The sequence below is a fragment of the Carettochelys insculpta genome, chromosome 2 (assembly GCF_033958435.1).
Source record: "Carettochelys insculpta isolate YL-2023 chromosome 2, ASM3395843v1, whole genome shotgun sequence".
Taxonomy (NCBI): domain Eukaryota; kingdom Metazoa; phylum Chordata; order Testudines; family Carettochelyidae; genus Carettochelys; species Carettochelys insculpta.
The window spans coordinates 51,504,854-51,526,585 of record NC_134138.1 but is presented as its reverse complement, the minus strand read 5'-3'; the positions used below and the strand labels follow the sequence as shown (position 1 = coordinate 51,526,585).

Sequence of the window (21,732 nt, the reverse complement as noted above, 5' to 3'; positions counted from 1 at the left end):
GACCACTGTGGATAAAGACGTTTTACTTTTGCAAGGTAGGGTGTGCCACATCGAATGCTGAGTTCAACTGACTATGGCAAACCTGTAACTCAAATTTCCTGTGACATGGTAATAACTATATCTATATGCATCAACTTAGAAAACTATTCCCATGTGTACTTTACCATGTGTCCATCAGTTCTTCTGGTTCTGTGTCAGCGACATATACTGAGCTATCACTTTTAGCAACAGGCATTATGGTCTCATCAATACTCAAACTCTGAGAAAGGGTTGGATGTGGTATAGCTGAGCCTAGAGTAACCAGATCTTTAGCTGCAAGTTGAACATATGGAACAATTAAAAAGTTACATTCTTCCTGTAGCTCAATATATGTATAAGCCATTATGACAGTAATATTTCTGCTAACTGATCATGTGAAATTTTTCCATGACCGTGCTTGTGTAATAACTTTTTTTTAATTATAAAGCCACACTGATTCAACATTTAAAATGCAACTTCAAAAACCAAATCCTAGGACTCTTTCTTGGTCAAAAATCTGACTGAAATCAAAGTTGATGAAAATTTTAAGTGATGCTGGACTGTGAGATCCTGGCCCACAGAATTCTAATCAGTATAAAGGTCCAGTTCTAGTTGCAGGTCACAAAAGAAATAAAAATAAAGGGTTACTACCTGTAATTGTTGTTCTTCGAGTGTGTTGCTCCAGTCCATTTTCCCTAGAGGCAGCCATCAGGTTGGCTATAGTGCCCCTAGAGGCAATGTCTTCCCAATGTCACATATAATTCCTGCCAACCCATGCCCTACTTGGTTCCTTTTTGCCAGAACGCCCAACAGAGGAGAGGCAAGAGGTTCTGGAATGGACAGGCACAACACATCTTGAAGCACAAGAGTTACAGATCAATAACTGTATTTTAATTCTTTTTTGAGTGCTTGTTCCTGTGCATTCCAATATGTGACTCACCAATACAGTTCAAGAGGAGGAGAGCGGTTGGACCTCATCTAGGGCCAGACTGCAACACCGCTCTGCTGAATGAAAGTATTAGTCGTGGATGGCAAGTCAATACCTTTGTCTGCTACCAGGACTCCCAGCAAGTCCACAGATATCAGACTCAACAGTATCATCCTGGGCGCCAGAGTCAATGAAGCCAGGGCTCAAACGCTGTACTGCTGTTTCACAGGGCACCACCAGGGCCCTCTTATCAACGGCAAGCATCCCTTAGCAAACATCCCTTCTCTGTGCACTTTTTTCTTCGGCACCACAGAGCATGAGTGGTGCCGAGATGTGGCTAAGGCACCGTGCATTGGGGAATGGTGCTGATGTCCTCAGTGATCATTCTGGTGTGACACTGAGGCCTCCCACACGAAGGCTGGCATGCTGTGCACCAAGGGACTTGAAGCTGTATCTTGTGGCTACGGCTGGAGTGCTGACTCCTTGAGGAGTTTAACCTTCTGGGCTCTCTCTCTATCTCTCTGAGTTCTAGGCTTAAACCCCCATCACACTGAATGCCTGTTTGGGAAATGGCTTTCTTCCAAACACTTCAGGCATGCAGCATGTGGGTCAGTCACCTCTAGGCACATGCTTGCCACATTTTGAATATGGCTTGACACCTTGGGGCCACTGCATGTCCCAAGGTCATAAAACAAAAGCAGAGGGGAGTCTCTCCCTGCTGCTGACTAACAAACTAGTAACTGGCAGTACCTTCTGAAACTACTAATTGGAGAATAAAACTAATCTGCACTACAAAAAAATGGAATTAGGGAAAAACTGGCACTTCTGAAGCAAAACCCAAGCTCCAACGACCGTCACTGGAGAAAGAAGGAAATCAGTGGAGCGCAGGTTGGCAAAAGTATATATGCAATGTCAAGGAGATGTCGCTACAGGGGGTGCTCCAGCTGATTTGACAGATGCAGCTATGGAAAAGTCTTCTGATGATTGTCAGCACTCAGAGAAGACAAACATTCGAAGAACAAGAAATGCAAACCAATTGTGTGGTAGTTCCTTTTTCAGGGAATTCATGGCACCTCACAATTACTACTATTTAACTTTCATCTAAAGTAGTCCAAGAAGAGAGTCTATGATGGAATATGCTGGCTAAAGGAGATGTTTCTTCTTAAGTCCTGTTGGTCAATGATTGACTTATGCCATGAAGAAAGGTTTAGATCCCTCTTGCATTTTGAATCCAAATATAAATGTAGATGTTTATATTACCCATTTAAATGGCAACAGAATATTAAAGTTCACAACTACAAGGCTCATACGTTAACATTTTCCCCTTACGCCTACTGTTGGTGCATGAAGCATTTTGATTACTCTAGGTTAAGCAAAGGAAGCAATGAATGTTTTTGTATACAAGGGTCAAGTAATGGCTAGTGGCCATTCTCTTTCCAGGCTTATGTATGTTTCTTAAATATATATATATATTTTTGTTTTTTTTCGCGTCACATTTTTGATTTAATGTATCCTTTGCTTAAGCTACAATAATCAGTCATGACCAGGACTCCTAGATGCTGTGGTAATATGAACAATAAATACTACTACTAACATCTCTTCACTGCCCTGCCCCATCCCACCCCACCCCACACACAGATTCTCCCACGTAAAGTTTGTAAAAATTACCTGTGCCAGGCTGGTTTTGCGGGTTGCAATATCTTTCCATAGACATGAAGATAACTGCTAATCCAATTTCTGCTTCTGGAATGGCTCTGAGATTCTTGCTATTAAAAATAAAATACAGTTTTAATAACTACTAAAGATCAGCAGCTTTTATATCCAAACAGTCTGTTCCTTTATCTTTTATACGTCCCAATAATATGGTCAAAGATGGAGCAGCAAATGGGAGCAATCCCATTATAAAGTACAAAATGATTCATGGACCAATAGCAGGCTTAAGGGGAAAATGTATGAGCTCTGTGGCTGAGAACTTTATAATGTTCCACTGCTGCTGCAGGTCCATTTGCAATCTGAGTAACCTGAACATTGTGACGTTCCCCTCCCAACTTTAATCAACTGAGATCTGGACACTTAGCCAAACTGATGTGCTTCCCATAAATCGTGCTCCAATTCAATGAGGAGGAGGAGAGTAGAAAAATAATACAAAAGAAGTGTTTCTGACAAGATCTGACACTTCTATGGAGGGCACCTCTTTTCCATAAATAGAGCGTCCTGTAAAACAGGACAGACTATCTAGTTTTCTTTCCCACATGGGTGACATGTGGGTCTAAATACTGTTAACCTATTCAGTTCAGGTAAAGTTTTATTTTTATTACCAAATTTTATCCTCTGTAAAAACATGTGACACATTCCCTGCTATGGGTTTCTTTTATTTGGAAGATAGTTCCTATTAATTTGTTGAGGGATGTTAAAACTGTTAACCAGGTTAAATGCTAGCACTTAACTAATCAACTATTTAACTTAGGGTCTGCTGCTGTGGAGCCCAGCTACAGCTGTGAGGTCCCACTATGCCTGTGGTATCCCACAGCTGCTCCTGGCCAGAGTGGCTGTGCTTCAACAGGGCTGGCCCCTGCCAAATTTACTGGCAAATGCCAGTTAACTGGTAAGCATACGGGTAAGCCTCATGTTTACTGGTATGCTTACCAGTTAACTGTTTAACATCCTCATGGAGAAGTGCACTTGTGACTACTTAATCAATAGATTCCCTCTCTTATTTCTTACAATTCTTTACTCTGTTTTTTTTTTAAATGGTAGAATCAAGAACAGACTTAATTTCTCTTTTTATATTGTTGACAACAAATAGTGGGTCAAGGGAAAAGTAAACTGACACTAACTTAACACAGTCCAATTAATCGTGGGTCATTTGGATGTTCTTACACAAAATTCTCTAAGACTACAATCCTTCCCTCTTCCAAAAGTTTTAATCAATATTTCATTAAAGTACTACAAATAATCCTGTACATAAAGAACTCATCGACATTAGTGCTAAAATTCTCAAAATACCCATTAAATTAGAAAAAATGTGTTTTACCTTTGTAGTACAGTCGTAATGGAATCAATCCAATTTCTCACTGAGTCAGACACTGGGACCTGTGAATTAGTTAATCCTACATCAACGACACAAACTCCAGGAGCCACCAGTAAGGAAGTTTCTTTTTCTCTCTCTGTCAACAGTTTTGCTTCTCCTCCGCCCAGTATAATGGCTGAACTCAGCTTCTTATGCTAAGAATCAAGAAAGAAAATGCAATTTAATGAACAGATTAAATTTGGTTAGATCCACTAGCATTCTTTTTACTGGAGCAATGTTAACATTGAACATATCAGAACGCATTCTAGAATCAGAGCTATATTTAACTGAAGTACATCTAGACCCAGGAAATTTTCTGATGAAAGGTTTTGTTGGGTTCATCAAACACAAACTGTCTTTAAAAAAAAAAAAAAAAAAAAGGTCCAGTTTAACAAAACAAGCAGCTCTGGGAGCCAGCTGGCTTGGACATCTGAAGCACTGGGGTTGTTAGTTCTGAGGCAGCGAGCATGGCTAGGCTGCCTTGAAGCTGCAGACCTGGAAGGTATGACTACACAGTGATAAGAGACCCATGGCACAGCTGCAGTTCCTCAGGTTATCTGACTCAGGCTCATGGGGTTCAAAATTGATTTTTGCACATTTGGGCTTGGGCTGCCAACATCCACGAAGCAATCTGTCATACCAAAGCCCAAGCCCAAGTCAGCTGACCCAAGTCAGCAGCAAATTTTTACCCCATGTAGAATGCTCTAGAAGACCTGGCAACTGACTGACTGAAATGGACACTCCCGTTACTTTCATCAATATTAGTGAATAGTACCCAAAAGCAGTGGTGAAACTGTCAAGAACATTCATTTCAGTCAGCAGCTGCCATGTCCCAGGGAACACAACACGTTTCAAAACACTGTGTGACATTGTTCCCAAAATGGATTTTCTTTTGGATCTTCTGTTAGTGAGAGAACAAAACCAAAGTTCCAAATTTGCACTTGCTCACAAAATGGACACTATGAGCTTCAGCAAGCTCTTGATAAAATGTACAAGTGCTTCCACGCACAAGCAAATACTACCAGTGCAAGTGATTATTCAAGTCTCTGTTCAGTATGTTTGGCATCACAAAGACAATATCAAGAAAGAACTGCAGGTTTTCTGATTCCTGCCTAGCTTCCCTCCAGATGTCAGCATGTGTTTATCAGTATTTCTCTCACTAAAAGTCTATTTCAAACTGGGCTGTGACCCTGTAAAGAGACTAAATGAAAAAGTTCTCTTTCCGGTGCAGAATTTAGTTATTTCAATAGGAATCCACATAATATAAGGAGCTTCACTTTCGTATCCCTTTGCAGGACTAGGACCTTGGATACTAACATCCTTAGGACACATGTAAGGTCTTTTGGCTGTATAGTACCATGCACATTTTTATTTCTCATTTATTTAAAAAATTAAAAGGCACACATATACTATAGCACAGATAGGCCGCGTCTACACGTGCATGCTACTTCGAAGTAGCGGCGCCAACTTCGAAATAGCGCCCGTCATGGCTACACGTGTTGGGCGCTATTTCGAAGTTGAAATTGATGTTAGGTGGCGAGACGTCGAAGTCGCTAACCCCATGAGGGGATGGGAATAGCGCCCTACTTCGAAGTTGAACATCGAAGTAGGGCACGTGTAGACGATCTGCGTCCCGCAACATCGAAATAGCGGGGTCTGCCATGGCGGCCATCAGCTGAGGGGTTGAGAGACGCTCTCTCTCCAGCCCCTGCGGGGCTCTATGGTCATCGTGTGCAGCAGCCCTTAGCCCAAGGCTTCTGGCTGCTGCTGCGGCAGCTGGGGCTCCATGCTGCATGCACAGGGTCTGCAACCAGTTGTCAGCTCTGTGGATCTTGTGTTGTTTAGTGCAACTGTGTCTGGGAGGGGCCCTTTAAGGGAGTGGCTTGCTGTTGAGTCTGCCCTGTGACCCCGTCTGCAGCTGTTCATGGCACCCTTATGTCGATGTGTGCTACTTTGGCATGTAGACGTTCCCTCGCAGCGCCTATTTCGATGTGGTGCTGCCCAACGTCGAAGCTGAACGTCGACGTTGCCAGCCCTGGAGGACGTGTAGATGTTATTCATCGAAATAGCTTATTTTGATGTAGTGTGCACGTGTAGACGTAGCCATAGGCAACATCTGTGAGCAATTAAGATGTTAATTCCTTTAAATACTCTGACTTAGTTTTTCAATCTAAGACTAAAAAATTAAATTTTCAGACCAAAAGGGAGGCATTTTTAGTGATCAGTCTAAAACAAATATGTTCATGATAAAGAATATAGGTTAATGCTCCTGTTTTCATATATAGATTTCATCTGTGTATTCAACTAAAACTGCTGAGAATGCCACTTTTTAACCAGCCTTTTGCAAGCAGAGCTCTCTCTCCTGAAACAGAGACTGTCTAGTAACAAAGTTGCTAAAAGTTTTCAGATATTCTACAGTTGATGAACATTATGTTTGAAAACCTCATGAGCACAGTTGTTTGTCTGTTCTCAGAGGTCTGCAGACTTTCAGAGCATGCCAACTGGAATCAGACATTTGTGCATAGTTTCCATAGGTTAGCTATATGACTCAATGTTTTAAATGAAAGGAGTAAAACATACTGACTTAAAGGCTGAGGTTCAATATCTGTTGATGGGTTAAGATGACAATGTCTCTGAAATCAAGACTGGATTCCACAGAAGCTTCAATAACTGCCCCAGGCCCTCACAAAAGTCTCACTGCATATTCTGTACCTTCTGAATGAGTTGTGTTTAAATAAACTATCAACATACAATGTGCTCTATTTGTATTGTAATTGGTGCATCTTTACAAACAAATAAATTCCATACATTTTCTGTTTTAAAGTATCTTTTAAATACTTTAATCAATATTGTCATCTTGTACATCTCTGAAACCCAAAGATCAGTTACCTGTTTAGCACTTAGGAACAGAAAGGTTTTGCCTTCAAAGATCATTTTTCTTTCATGACGCTCAGACAGATCCAGTTTTTCTGTGCCAATAGAAGGCTCATCAACTGGAGGATAAAAACTACGAAGATGGAGGAAACAAAGTTATAAAATTCCAATTTACATTTTTATGCAGCTGTTCACTGCAATTTATTTTACTTTGTTTCAAAAGAAATCTTTGAAGGCAGGACATCAGAAGATATTTTAATTCTTTACTGCTGTTACAACTACTTATGAAATGGAGAAAGGAAGAACTGGATCTTTCCAGGAATTTATAACAGTATATGGAGCCCCATATATCTGGATCTGAGGTAGAGATTTTCAATTTCAATGGAGTTGGGCATCTCTCTCTGGGAATCCTTTGATAATCCTCACCTGAATCTGGCACAGATCAAATGTAACCTAGAGTCAGTGCTTATTTTGAGCCGGTACCTGCCGGTACTGAATAGTGGCACCTTGGCAGCTGCTGCCATGGGATTGTTTGGCAAGGAGAATGGGGAGTCAGCTGAGTACTGGCTCCTCTTTTTTACAAAAAGCACTACCTAGAGTAATGACCCTTAGTAATGGCTTGGTAATCTACGTGCCAGTTCTACTAAAGCGATAACTGCATCATTAAAACTGTTATCATGACAAATATCTTACTCGCAATCTCAGCAGAAGCCCATGTTTTTACGATCCCTACACAACCTACTCTAAACTGACTTCTATACCAGGTATATGTGGAAGAGAGGAAAACCATGTCTTAACCCAGACTGTGCTACTTTAGATAAACAACAACAACAACAACAACAACATCATGGGGGTACATCCACTTTTTTCATTAAGCAAAGAGAAAGTTACTAGCCCGTGGAGTAACTGAGGTTCTCTGAGATGGATGTCCCTCCGGGTGCTCTACTTTAGGAGAAGCTGCGTCTCTGTACTTGTAATCAGAGATTTTTAGTGGCAGTGCCTGGCTGGGTTGCACATGAGCTGTCCCTGTTTTGTGCCACCTCTGGCAGTTACAGATCCTGGTGTGACCAACTGCCCCACTCCTAGACCCTTATCTACCACAGTTTCAAACATAAAAACTCCACAAAGTAGAAAGGAGGAGGGTGGCTAGTGGAGCTCCCACAACAACCACCATCTCAGAGAGCCTCAGCTACTGCACAAAGTGAGTGACCTTCTCTTCTCTGAAGATTATCCATGTGGGTGCTTCATTTTCGGTGACTATAGACCACTGCCCAACTCTGGAAGGAGGAGCTTTGGAATTGCACAATGGGTGGAAAATAAAACTGCAAGTCTCAGTACAGCTTCTCATCCCAAATCCTGCTATATGAAATAGTGCTGAATGATTGTATGGGCAGAGGCCCAAGCTGCTGCCTTGAAAATAACCTCTCTTAACTGTGTGCCCATTCTGGATAAAAGCTCTGGTACAGCGTGTGGGTCCACAGTGGGGTTTGTTGCTCAGGAGAAGTATAGGCATGAGAGGAGGAATAGCTCAATGGTTAGAGCGCCGGCCTTTCTAAACAAGGAGTTGTGAACCCAATACTTGTTGGGGCTTCAAATGTATTTCATAACAGTTTTCAAGTACATATGGACAGGTTAAATAAATATCTGTTAGGAATGATGTAGCTGGTGCTAGGTCCTGTTGTGTGTGCAAGGGACTGGACTTGATGACCTCTTGAGGTCCCTTCCAGGTGTATGATTCTATCCTATTCTACTGGTTTGCTGTGAAAAGAGCTCTAGCTTGGAATCCCCATTGTCTGAATGTGTTCTGTAGTGCCTTAATGTTCATTTACCACTAGTAGTCTTGGGGAAATGTTATGCTCAGTGCATTTGATATGGTATTTAGCATCCTGCTAAGTAGAAGGTTGAAATGTTAATGTTGTGGCAGATGCACCAATCCCATAGTCGCATCCCATCTCTGCACAGGAAGTGGGACCACCATGCTGCTCCTTACAGATTTGTATAAAACGTACCAGCAATGCTGTCTGTCAGCACCTTTAAGGCCTTGGTCCTGATCATGGGTAGGAAGTGTGAGCATATGTTGCAGGCTGCCCACAGCTGCAGTAGATTTGTGTGTAAGATTGCTTCCGACAGGGATCAATGGTCTTGGACCATATGATTGCACAGGTATGCCCCCTCCCCCAGCCTAGCAGAGAGCATCTTCTGTAAGTGGAAAGAGATGTGCAAAGGAAATTCCCATTACAATGTTGAGTCCACCAACATAGACAGGCTTTTTGTTTTTTGTTTTTTTTTTTTTACATTTGCTTGGCATTGTAGGACACTTGTTTACACTATATATGAAATATATACTGTTCTGAGCCAGCCTTGAGGGCATCACATGCGTAGTCTGGCATGCTTGACGACAAATGTCATTGACGACTTATGGCCTTATATTTGGAAGCAGGTCTTAGTCAATATATGTGTGATGACCTGCAGAGGTAAACCACCACCACCACAAGGATTTTTGAGAATACTCATGGAACCACAAACAAGCTGAAAGGCATTAGAACAAGAACAAATCTGACAACCTCCTGTGTGAAGGATGCATCTTTATGGGGATATAGGTATCCTGGTGTATGAGAGCTGAGAATGAGCACCGTTTCAAGTGCTGGAACTTGCATGAGCATCTTGAATTGTTGGGTCTCCGTGAATTTGTTGAATCTTATTAAGCTGAGAATGGGGCTCCATCCTCTAGTTATTTTCTGTGTATTGAAGTAATGGGCATGGAAATTCTTCTCTCTGTGTTGTTCTTGTAGTGGCTCTACTGAGCCCAGGTATATGACATGGTTCAGCTCCTGTCATAGTACATGTTTGAGAGAAAGGTCCTTCGGGAGAGATGGGGAAGGAGGCTGAGTAAGTGATGAAGTGAAAGTGAAAGTAATAATTAGTCTTTATAATCACTAGCAGTCATTTGTCTGTTATGATGTTTTTTCATGATGGGTGGAATGGAATCAGTCTCCAAATGAGTCAATAATGTCAGATGGTTCCAGTGACAGAAGATGTAAAAAGGTATCTCTTGTCCTGGATCAAACATTCAATACTGTTGTTTAGGAGGGAGGCTCTTGAGATGATGGCTGAGAAGGGAGCATAGTAAGTCTCTGTCTCTATATTGCCTCAAGTTAGGTGTAGGGCACAGACTGCACTGAGTAAGACTTCCACAGTTTTTATTTTGGAACAGATGTGTAAATACCTAAGGATCTGAGGGTTGCTCTGGAGTCCTTTAATATGCAAAGTGAGTTATATGTCTTGACTCAGGGCCTTTGAATGAAAGATCCTCCATGGCAGACTCTCTCTCTGGGGAATCCACAGAGATGTAGACAGGAAGCTCGTTGCATAACTATGGCCATGGCGATGGAACATTGTACAGTATAGTGTAGTGTCTGCCAAATCCAGGGAGGCTTGTACAGCTGCTTGAGCATGATGGCCCTATGAGATGGTTGCTCCAAATTGCTCTTTGTTGTCCTCAAACAGAAAAATGGATAAATTCAGACCTTAATACTTTCTGCTCTTTCATTTGGCCATCAAAGCTTTGTAGTTGGTGATCCTAACTTATAGAATCACTGATGAGTAGGCCTTACACCCAAAAAAGTTTTAACCAATTCTAGCCCCTATTGTATCGAAAGGCTGTTGAGTGATGTCATCTGCCCCTTGTATTCCCACCCTCTTCCACCACAGAGGTTGGTGTGAGAAACAAGAACAAAAATTCCATTCCCTTGGAAGAAACATAATATTTGTTAACCACCCTTTTACAAGTGGGTAGAATTGTTGCCGTGGTCTTGGATGGGAATTCATGAGAGCTTCATTTACCGGCAGAAAAATCTTAGAAGGAGAAGCCCGAAGCATGTCTAACAGCTTATGTTTGGCTGCTACAACTTCTTCCAATGGAATACCTAATGAATCAGCAATCCTCTTAGACAGTCCCTGGAGCTGTATGAAGAAATCCCACATCATGGACGATAGGTATATCATGGCATCATCCACAGAAAAGGATGAAAAATTAGTACGAAGGGTGACTTCTTAACCCAGAGTCTCTTCCAGGTCTTCAATTGTTCCTCAGGTGGAGGTTAAGAGCTTCCAGATACAGAGATTGATGGGGAACACCACACTTCTCTGTATGAAAAGAGAGGCTTCACACAGACTTGGCTATATGCTGCCCATGTGTCCCAATAAGGTCACTGTGGTGTGGAAATGACATTAGTAGTGACATCCACGGCTTTCTGCACCAATGCTTCGTTTCAGTCTGGAGTGGTATTCATGGTTTTCTGGTGGACCTGATGTGGTAGTTGTGTGGATAGGTAAAGGAATGATGACAGGAACAGATTTCCCCTTCATCATGCTCATCGCTGGATAGAGGAATTGATTGGAGTGTGCACAGTAAATTGGCACTATACTGATTGATATCAGTCTTATAGCAGCACAAAGAGAGAAGAGTCCAGTGCCACAGATACCAAAAGATTTTTATGGTGCAAAAATTGCTGCAGTATGGTGGAGGGCATTGTCAGTGGTATCAATGTCTTTACTGCGGTTGTTGATACTGAGACTTGTCCTTTAGGCACAGTGAAGGCAGAAGGTGGCACCATGCACTAAAGTACTGTGGAGCTCTTCAGTACCCCATGTGATTGTAGCTCCAGTGGTAGGGCAGGGATGGCAAGTTTTGATTTAGTGCCTTTTTCCAAGCCACCCAGCAGTGCGGTGTAGACATTTCTGCCAACAGAAAGGGCTTCTGGTTGCTCGGCAGTCCTCTTTACAGAGCTGCCATTCCACTTTCTGTTACCAAAGGGCAGTGCAGCCTGGCAGTTCTCTGTCAATGGAGCAAATTGTGTGGAGCAGCAATCTGTCAACAGGTTCTGTCGAGGCTTCTCTGTCGACAGTAACTTCCGTTGACAGATGCTTCAAATGTAAACATAGCCTATGAAATTTGTTACATGCAAATTCTTACCTTAACAGTTGTTCTAATTATCTCTTTCACAAGCTAGGCAGCCTCCTAGCTTGAGCCCAATCTTCCCCGCTGTACAAACTTAGATGTTTCCAGCAAGCACCTTGGTAAGACAGGGTCTACTAGCATCTGGCCATTTCCACTATTGTTTAGTCCCCATTCCCCACCCACCCACTTTATATCCTGCCAGTAATTTTTTGTATTCAAATTTTTCTCACCTTGAGTGGAAAATTACCAGATCCAAAATGGGTTCCAGCATCACATGATCTGGCCACATGTCTTTGTAGGACCAGCCACAATTTGGGATTACAGGAAAAACAAAATCATTCACAGATAGTTGACTTGACTACCCAGCCATTATGTCCCTAAACATCACTAATACCTGGACTAGTAAAAGTTTCCCACTTAAAATTTCTAACTTCACATACAAGAAAGATACATGAACAGAAATAGGATATACAGATTCAGTAGACTACAAATTTTAAAATTATATGCCATATGATGTACTTCACATAAAGCATCAATGAGTTATGCATATTCATCAGCATATTCATGACAGGCACCATTGTGAACTGTTGTTGGGGCATTTCCAAGAGCCCAGATCAGACGTTTGGCACAGAGACTTCTCCATCATGAATAGTTTTAGTTGTAGGCTCCCTGCTCCCCTGACATAACCTTTGAGATTGTGGCAAGAGCGGCGCTTTTGTGGTATGAGAGTCACATCAAGACAGTGTACATCCTGTGAATGTCTGGAAGATATTGGGATTGAGGATCAGCAACTGAGGCAATGTTTAAAACCAGAGGAGAAGGGATTGCTCCTCAGAGAAGAGTTTCTCCGGTAAGGGAGGGTAACCATGCGATATGGAAGGATTTCCTAATAAACAAATTCCTAAATTGCAAGACATTTTAAGAATAAACATAAAAAAGTAGAATAGTAAACTAATTAAATAGTATTCTAAAGTCAAACTCCGCCATGAAGCCTCTATAAGCACCATGCTAGTCCCAAGCCCGGATGAAGGAGGAGGGTTGGTCACATGAGTGTCAATGCGCTGACCATCAAACAACAATATAAATGAAATCTGGTGCCAGATGTTGTCTGGATAAACAAGGTCCGTGATACCAGTTGAGCGATTGGAGTTGAGTCGATAAGTTGGCTAGCGAAAGAAAATTACAACTAACACATATGGTATCCATTGGAACATGGAACATCCGAACACCGTGGGCAACTGAAAAATTAGAGCTGCTTCACAAGGAGATGGAGAGATACCGATTTGATACACTTGGACTGGCAAAGATGCGCTGGACGGCATCAGGAGAGATGTCCGGTTGCAAAGTCATTTGGCCAGGAAATGAAACAAAGCATGAAGCAGGAGTTGGATTCCTTCTTAGCAAAACAGCTTGAAGAGCATTATTAGGATACAAACTGGTGAGTGCAAGAATGATGGTAGTGAGATTCAAAGCAAAACCATTCAACATCTCAGTCATTCAGGTGCATGCACCCATGTCGGAGAGTACGGAGGAAGAGATTGGACTATCTTATTAAGATGGTGGAGGAGATACCGGAGAAGAATGTGTTGATCATCGGAGCAGATTGGAATGAGAAGGTTAGAACAGATAATGAAGGTTGGGAGAGTGTCATGGAAAGGTTTGGATATGAAGAGAGAAACAAGCAAGGTGAGAAACTACTAGAGTTTGCTCCAGAGCATGAGATGGTGATCTACAACACGAAATTACAACAAAAGGACTGTAGGAAGTGGACATGGCAATTGAAAGACGGGAAGTCCAAGAACATGATAGATATGATTTTGATAAAAAGAAGATGGATAACATCAGTACAGCAGTGCCAAACTTTTCAAAGAGCAGATACAGACTCAAACCATAGTCTAGAGATCACAAACATCGAGATAAAACTCAAAAGAAGGTGTAAGACAGTTTAAGAAAAGAAGAGACGAGGTGAGGCTAGATGGAAGAAGGAACAGGGAATGCATACAGAGCAGGGCTTGAAAAGAAAATTAAGAGTAACGCCCCAGAGAAAACACCTAGATAAGAAAATTACAGGGATATCCATCGCTATAGAAGAGGCAACTGAGCAGACTGTTCCAGAAGAAGAGACGATCAGTAAGAAGTGGATTACTCAGAAGAAACTGAAGTTCGTTCAAGACAAGAGAGCGCTGAAGATCAGACAAGATTTTTCTGTGTTGGCAGAACACTGATATAGGGTGAAATGCAATGAGGTAAGGAAAGCAACCAGAAAGGATAAGGAGAAATTGTTAGAGGACCAATGTGAAGATACAGAAAGGCATTACGGCGAATGAAAGACCATGGAGGTGTATAGGGAAAGAAGGACAATCCAGGGAACAAGGAAAGATGGACATCCCAGGGAACTATAGACTGGTCAGCCTTACCTCAACCCCTGGGAAAATAATGAAGGGGATCCTCAAAAAATCCATTTTGGAGCACCTGGAAGAGGGGAAAGTGATCAAAAGTAGCCAACATGGATTCATCATGGGCAAGTCCTCCCTGACCAATCTGATTAGCTTCTATGATGAGATAACAGGCTCTATATACATGGGGAAGTCAGTGGATGTGATATACCTTGACTTCAGCAAAGCTTTTGATACAGTCTCCCACAACATTCTTGTCCATAAGTTAAGGAAATATGGATTGAATCCTTGGACTATGAGATGGATAGAAAGCTGGCTTGATGGTCAGGCCTAATGGGTACTGGTCAATGGCACTATATCTGGATGGCAGTCAGTTTCAAGTGGAGTGTCACAAGGCTTGGTTCTGGGGCCATTGTTGTTCAACATCTTTATTAATGACCTGGATGAGGGACTGGACTGCACCCTCAGCAAGTTTGCAGATGACACAAAACTAGGGGGCGAGGTAGATATATTGGAGGGTAGAGAGAGAAATTGGGAGTGACCTGGATACATTGGACGATGGCACCAAAAGAAATCTGATGTGGTTCAACAAAGAGAAGTGTAGAGTCCTTCACCTAGGATGGAAGAATCCCAAACATTGTTATAGGCTGGGGACTGACTGGCTCAGCAGCAGTACGATGGAAAGGGACCTAGAAGTTATCGTGGATGAAAGGCTGGATATAAGTAAACAGTGTGCCCTTGTAGTCAAGAAGGGTAACGGCATACTAGGGTGCATTAGGAGGAGCATTTCAAGCAGACCTAGAGAAGTAGTTGTTCCCCTCTATTCCGCACTGAGGAGGACACATCTGGAATACTGTGTCCAGTTTTGGGCCCCCCACGATGAAAAGGATGTGGATGTGCTGGATCAGGTTCAGCAGAGAGCAACAAAAATGATTAAGGGGCTAGAGTACAAGACCTCTGAGGACACGCTGAAGGATTTGGGCTTGTTTGGTTTACAGAAGAGAAGACTGAGGGGTGATTTAATAGCAGCCTTCAACTTCCTGAAGGGGAGCTCTAAAGAGGAGGGTGAGAAACTGTCCTCATCGGTGTCAGATGGCAGAACAAGGAGTAATTGTCTGAAATTGAAGAGGGAGAGGTATAGATTAGATAGTAAGAAAAACTACTTCACCAGGAGGGTGGTAAAGCATTGGAATGCATTGCCAAAAAAGGTGGTGGATTCTCCATCCCTTGAGGTTTTTAAGTCATGGCTTGACAAGTCCTGGCTGTGATGATTTAGTGGGGGTTGATCCTGCTTAAAGCAGGGGGCTGGACTAGGTGACCTCCTGAGGTCCCCTCCAGCCCTATGATTCTATGATAAGACAATTAGGAATATTAATAGGAAATGGCAACCGAAGCAGATGGTGATCAAAGATGAGAACAAAGAAGTGCTCATGAACAGGGAGAAGATTGTGCAGTGATGGACAAGATATTGTACCAATCTATACAAAGCACAGTTGGACCTCAGTGTCTCAGAGAGACTGACTGAAGAACTGAAAGAGCATCAAGAGAAAGACTGATATGTCAAAAGGAGGAAGGAGAAAAAGCAGGGGAACAACTAAAGAACAACAAGAGCCCTGGAAATAAGATCACGGGAGAGATGCTCAAATACGGCGGAGAAAGCATGACTCAGGAAATACACCGACTATGTAATATAGCATGGAAAGAAGGGAAGGCGCCTAGAAAGGACAAGATCCGTGCTAGTGACAATACACAAGAAAGGAAGTACATTGGAGATCAAGAACTACAGAACGATTGCCCTAACAAGTCATCTAGGCAAGGTGCTGATGATAACACTGACTGAGAGACTAAGATCACAGATAGACAAAGATATAGCAGACAAGCAAGCAGGATTTAGAAAAGATAGAAGTACCAAACAGCAGATATTGGCACTGAGACTGATAGCAGAGAAAGCTCAACGGAAGAACAAGAACATATACACTTGCTTCATCGATTTTCAAAAGGCAATTGACAGTATAGATCAGAAAGTGACTTGGGCAGTGTTGGAGTCATACGGAGTGAAGAGCAGACTAATACGGTTGTTGAAGGATGTCAATGACAATGCGGAGGCAGCTGCGAGAACATGCGAGGAGTTGGTTTAAAACAAGTAGAGGTATGAGACAAGGAGATCCAATATTGCCAAGTATCTTCATCACACATCTAGAGAGAGTGTTGGACAAGATCAAGGAAGAGACAGAAGGGATATGTATCCACAGGAAAAGAATTAACACCCTGAGGTTCACAGATCATGTAGTTATCATTGAGAAAGATGAGGAGAAGCTAGCTAAAACGGTGCAGGTGCTAAACGAAGAAGGAAGCAGTATGGACTGATTATGAACATTGATAGAACAAAAACAATGGTATCTGGAGATAAGGAAATAGGAAGGAAGATAAGTGTTGATGGTATTGAACTAGAAAATGTAGAGAAGTTCACATATCTGGGGAGCAACATAACATATGACCTAGACTGTAAGAAGAAAATAGCGACTAGAATAGCAAAAGCAGGAGCAAGTTTGAAAGCAATGGGTAAGATCTGGAAAAGCAAAGCGATTAGCTTAGGAATGAAGCTGAGCATCTTGAAAACGTGTGTATTCAGCAGCATGTCGTACAGATGTGAGATACGAGTGATAATGAAAGATTCAAAAAGAAGAATATTGGCATTTGAAAGGAGTTGTTATAGAAAGATTCTGAGAATAGGATGGATGCAGAAGGTCACCAATGAGGAATTATACAGAAAGATACAGCCGAAAGAGAACCTGCTGCAGAAGGTTATAAAACGGAAGCTACAACTATTTGGGCATATTTGCAGACTGAACTACGAACGAAAAATCAAGACCCTCATATTTGGCACAATGGACGGTTTGAATAGAGAGGCAGACCCCACAAAGAACAGATAGATTATATAGTAGATTGGTACAGAGCTCGTCTACAGAAACTAAGCCACTCTGCCCTGGACAGGGAAAGATGGAAGGAAATAGTGAGAGGCATCAGACACCAATGGGCGCTGAGCCCATGATTATTGATCATGATGATTCTAAAGTCAATCTAGACTAAAGATAAATCTCAGCATTGTTGCCAAATACTCGTCTCAAGCCAACAGTAGTAGAGAAGGAACTGAAAACGGACTGGTTACAAAACACATGTAACTTCCAGAGTTGGTATCAGAGACTGCGTATGTATGATGCAATCAGGCACTGCTACTGAATATCTCAGATAACAAGAACAGGGGGCGCGGGGTGGGGGGGGCAGAGTTACCTAAAGTGGACGACCCATGGGGACCCTTCTTGCAGAAGTGCACGTTTCCTTTGTTCTGGCTGGTAATAAAAGATGTTTCTCACATCAACACACAGAACAGAGACTCAATGGATAAACCAGATTTGACATATTTATTTTACAGATTTCAGTGGATACTAGTACACGTGGACACACGAGCACATCTCTGCCCCTCTATAATGTAGGCACTAAGCCTGAAAACAATTGCCGCTTTTGCTCAACTTTAAAACACAAGTGATCCCATTGTCCTAAGTGCAAGTACTCATGGGCTTATAGATTCAGCACAAAAAACAGGGATTTGCAGTATCAGGGCCTCAAATCTGAGAATGAGCATTGAGTAACCATTAACAGTTATTCCACACATAAATGTGCATAGCATGGTGAAGCAGACTTGAGTTTACATTCTATTTAAATGTCACTTCTGGAGAGTCTCAGATCAGCAGAGAGTTTAGAACTGATACCTATCAGGAGAAAATACGAGGCTTGCAGAACATATTAGTCAAAAGCAGCACAGAACACAACCAACTGAACACAAGACAAAATTTATTAGAGTAATGGAGTTCGGGGGGGGGGTGTGTGTGGACTACCCAGTTTTTTCACCATTGGGTGGAATTTACAAAGAAAATGACACAGAAGGCAAGTTCTCATTTACATCTTCAGGTGAAGCATCATTTGATAAAAATCCAAGTTCATTAATTACAAGTCCATTTTGTTTTTCCCCTACTTTCTTATAAACCTGAATTTACTCCAGGGGAATAATGCGCTCTGCACACATGAAGAATCCACGTTATATACAGGTTTCTTTGCTTCCCCACAGCAAAGCAACTAACTATCTGAAAGGGAAGCAAAGGCAAACTACAAGAGCACTTACCTCTCCCCAGCATCACTGAGCATGGTTTTGGGCAGCTAAAGCAGCTGGCAAAGAGATAAATAAAGATGGGGGAGGATGCCCTAGCAAGATGCTTCCTTTCTTAAACTGGGCTCAGCAGCTAACTGCAGCTGAGCTAGGGAAGAAGGGACTTATTCTTCTCGTGAAAAGAATGACCAAGTTTGGGAAAGATCCATTCCCAGAAACCTCCATCCTCCATGCACCTGAATCCTCATCCGTGCACCCAGACCAAACCTTGCTGCGCTCCCGACACTCAAACCCACACCTCAGGGAGAGTCACACCCCAATGAGCTTCTGGATACCCCAATATGCCTCCTTCACCCAACACTCCCTGGCACTCCCACCAGCTGCACCTGGATCCACCAACATGCAGCACTCCCACACAACCAAACCACTCCCCACTAAACCCTCCTACAGACCCTTCTTGCTGAGCCCCCAACTAGCTTCACCTGGACCTTCCTCCTGAGTTTCATTGCCCTTGTACACAGGAGCCCCAAAAAGACTTTTGCATGTAAATTATCCCCACCCCTATTACCCAGATCCCCCAATGAGCCTCCCACAGACAGACTGCCCCACACAGAACCTTCACAGCCACACCTGGATTCCCCCATAGTAAGTCACTCCATACCTGGATGCTGCCAGGCCAAGCAACTATCATGGATAGGCAGGGCCCTAAGTTGTTTAGGGGGCAGACCCAGCCCTTGAACTGTCTCAGGGTAAGCTATAACCTCACTGCTCATTCCATGTATTGGAGAAATGACTGCATGGTGATCATCCACTTTCATGCATCCAGTGGCTAGTACTCCCCACTGCCATGCTGGAGCCTCTATTTATTTACTGACAAGTAAGATTTGCAGAATTTTAAAATCTTGTGCACATAATTTTAATTTTCTGGTGCAGAATTCTCTCAGGAGTATCTGACATAAATGCACTCATCCTGGCTTTCTGGCAGATTCAGGCTTCTGAAAATAATGGTTTTGCCTAGCCTAGTGACCAGTGGAAAAGCATTTCTCCCACAGTGCCTTTGGCACTCCCTAAGAACATTCAACTAATATATAAAACCAAGTCCCTTAACTCCCCACTTTTCAGGTGTAGAAAGGAAGCAAATATGGTGTATTTGAAAATTAGAAGGAATTTTCAGAGACTTAACACAATCCTACTAAGTAAGTCTAATAGCTCCTTGCAAATTACATCTTAAGGATCATCCATCCTGAGAGACCGTGATTATTTTAAATATAGACCTGTTTATTACACGAGCCATCTCATCCTGCTTGATGAATAGGTATATCTTTGAAAGCTAAATGATAGATACACAGCAGTGTCAATCATTTTTAGTGAAGTTCAGTTCCACTGGGGGCCTTTAATGGTTAACAAAAATGTTAGGAAAATATCAGTCAAATTCTATTTTAGGGAGCACTTAACATTCAATTATAGTCACCTTTTAGCACAACTGTAGCTAGAATGGTCATTATACACCCTGATTACCACATGCACATGCAGTGGCAATATATGCAGTACCATTAATGTATACTAATCACAATTTACATTATCAACAGACTTCTTCTCATAGCTTGTAGCATTAGTGATGCTGGACATCACCACCAGATCTCCTCGAAGTTCTGCAGTATACAGGTCTGTCACCAGTTTTTTTAAAAAGAAAAAAATTCTGTTTAAGTCAGGATACAGGCTGAACCTCTCTAGTCCAGCAACATCCATAGTCCTGCACGATTTTAGTTAGGTGGACATCCACTTACTGTGGGTGTGGCCAAATTCCCCGTAATCCAGCGAAGTCCTGTCAGTCCTGGCTCTCAATATTCTGTGCTGTTATTTAGCTCTAATTTAGACCTAAATAGGTCTCTCAGAGACCAGAAAGCAGTGAAAGTGTTGGTAATGCTGCTAAGTGTGAGTCAATCTAGCAAAAGGAAGAACTGTTGCAGAAACTGGAAAAGAGTACATCAGTGCCTGCCTTGTGAGAGTTTTACACTGTAAAGTTATGTGCAGTGTATGATTTGAAGAAGCAAATTGATCAATCACATCCTGTGGTTTTTTTTGCCAACAGTGATGGTAAAAAAGTATGAAGGAGGGGAGAAGCAGAGTAGAGCAGAGACAATGCACTTATACATTGATTTAAGCTTTGCAGGAATGAAGGTGTTAGCATTTCAGGTGAGATGGTGATGGCACAAGCAAAAATAACCCACAAAGAACATCACTTCCTGGATGAGTGTGACTATTCGCAAGGATATCTTCAGAAGTTTAAAAATGGGCCTGGCATTAGCATCCATCATGTGTGTGGTTAACAAAAAGGGAAAATATGGAGCTGTCACTAAGTACATTGACAAATTTGCAGTTAGATGCAAATGAAATCCTGTCCCCAGAGCAGGTATACAGTACCAGTGAAACTGCTCTTTATTGGCGCTGTTTGCCTAAAAAAGTTGTCTACTCATGCAGAGGAGCCACCATCTGGTACCAAGGAATTAAAGAGGAGGACAACAGTGCCTTGGTTGTAAAAACACAGCAAGTATGCATAAATGCAAGCTCATGGCGATTGGGAAAAATGTGTACCCAAGGGCAGTCAAAGGGGTGATATGTTATGACAAAAATAAAGGATGGATATCAACTAATCTCCATCGCATGTAGTTTGAGAGATATAGTAAAGTCTCAGAGTACGCGACCCCACTCTTACACGGCTGACCCCAATTCTTATAGTAAACCCTGTACCGTGATTTCCAGTTGCTCTTAACTCGCTCCCCTCAACCTTGGCTCAACACCACTCGGCTATGCACAGCCCCGGCTTAGCCCCCCGACCTTCACTCACCATCTGCGCATAGCATCTACTCACCCCTCACCCTGCCTGTGGCTCTAGCTCACCACCAGGCACGGCTCTGGCTCAACCTCCATGGCCCCGCTTCAAACCCCCTGCCACCTCACCATCCGCACACAGTTCTGGCTCATCCTGCACGCCCACACCTGGCTCTGGCTCACCACCTCTCCCACATGACTCCTGCTCACCCCCTGCCCCGGTTCAACCCCCCTGCCGGCCCACCACCCATGCCTGGCTCTGGTTCCAGCTCAACCCTGTCTCCCACAGCCCAGCTCACCCCCCACCCATGCATGGGTCTGGCTCAACTCCACCCCTCACGCCCAACCACCCCAGGCTTAGCCCTCCTGCCCGCCTCCCACGGCCAGGCTTAACCCTTCCCAACTGCCCACGCCCACCCCACCCTAGTACTTACCTTCCTGGTGCTTCCCTGGCTTCAGAATACATGTTCCACCAGGGAAAAAGCTGGA

General features: G+C 42.8%; 1 protein-coding gene across 3 annotated transcripts in view; it reads right to left on the bottom strand.

Annotated features, from left to right (window-relative positions):
* Positions 1-21,732, bottom strand: part of NBN (nibrin) — a 68,880-nt gene that overhangs the window by 22,588 nt on the left and 24,560 nt on the right. For all 3 annotated transcript variants that reach the window (XM_074986969.1, XM_074986968.1, XM_074986970.1), the window contains 4 exons: positions 6,906-7,023; positions 3,981-4,171; positions 2,615-2,712; positions 165-312 (listed from right to left, as the gene is read on the bottom strand). In XM_074986969.1, coding sequence (XP_074843070.1) covers positions 165-312; positions 2,615-2,712; positions 3,981-4,171; positions 6,906-7,023 — 555 coding nt within the window. The remainder of the gene's footprint in view (positions 1-164; positions 313-2,614; positions 2,713-3,980; positions 4,172-6,905; positions 7,024-21,732) is intronic.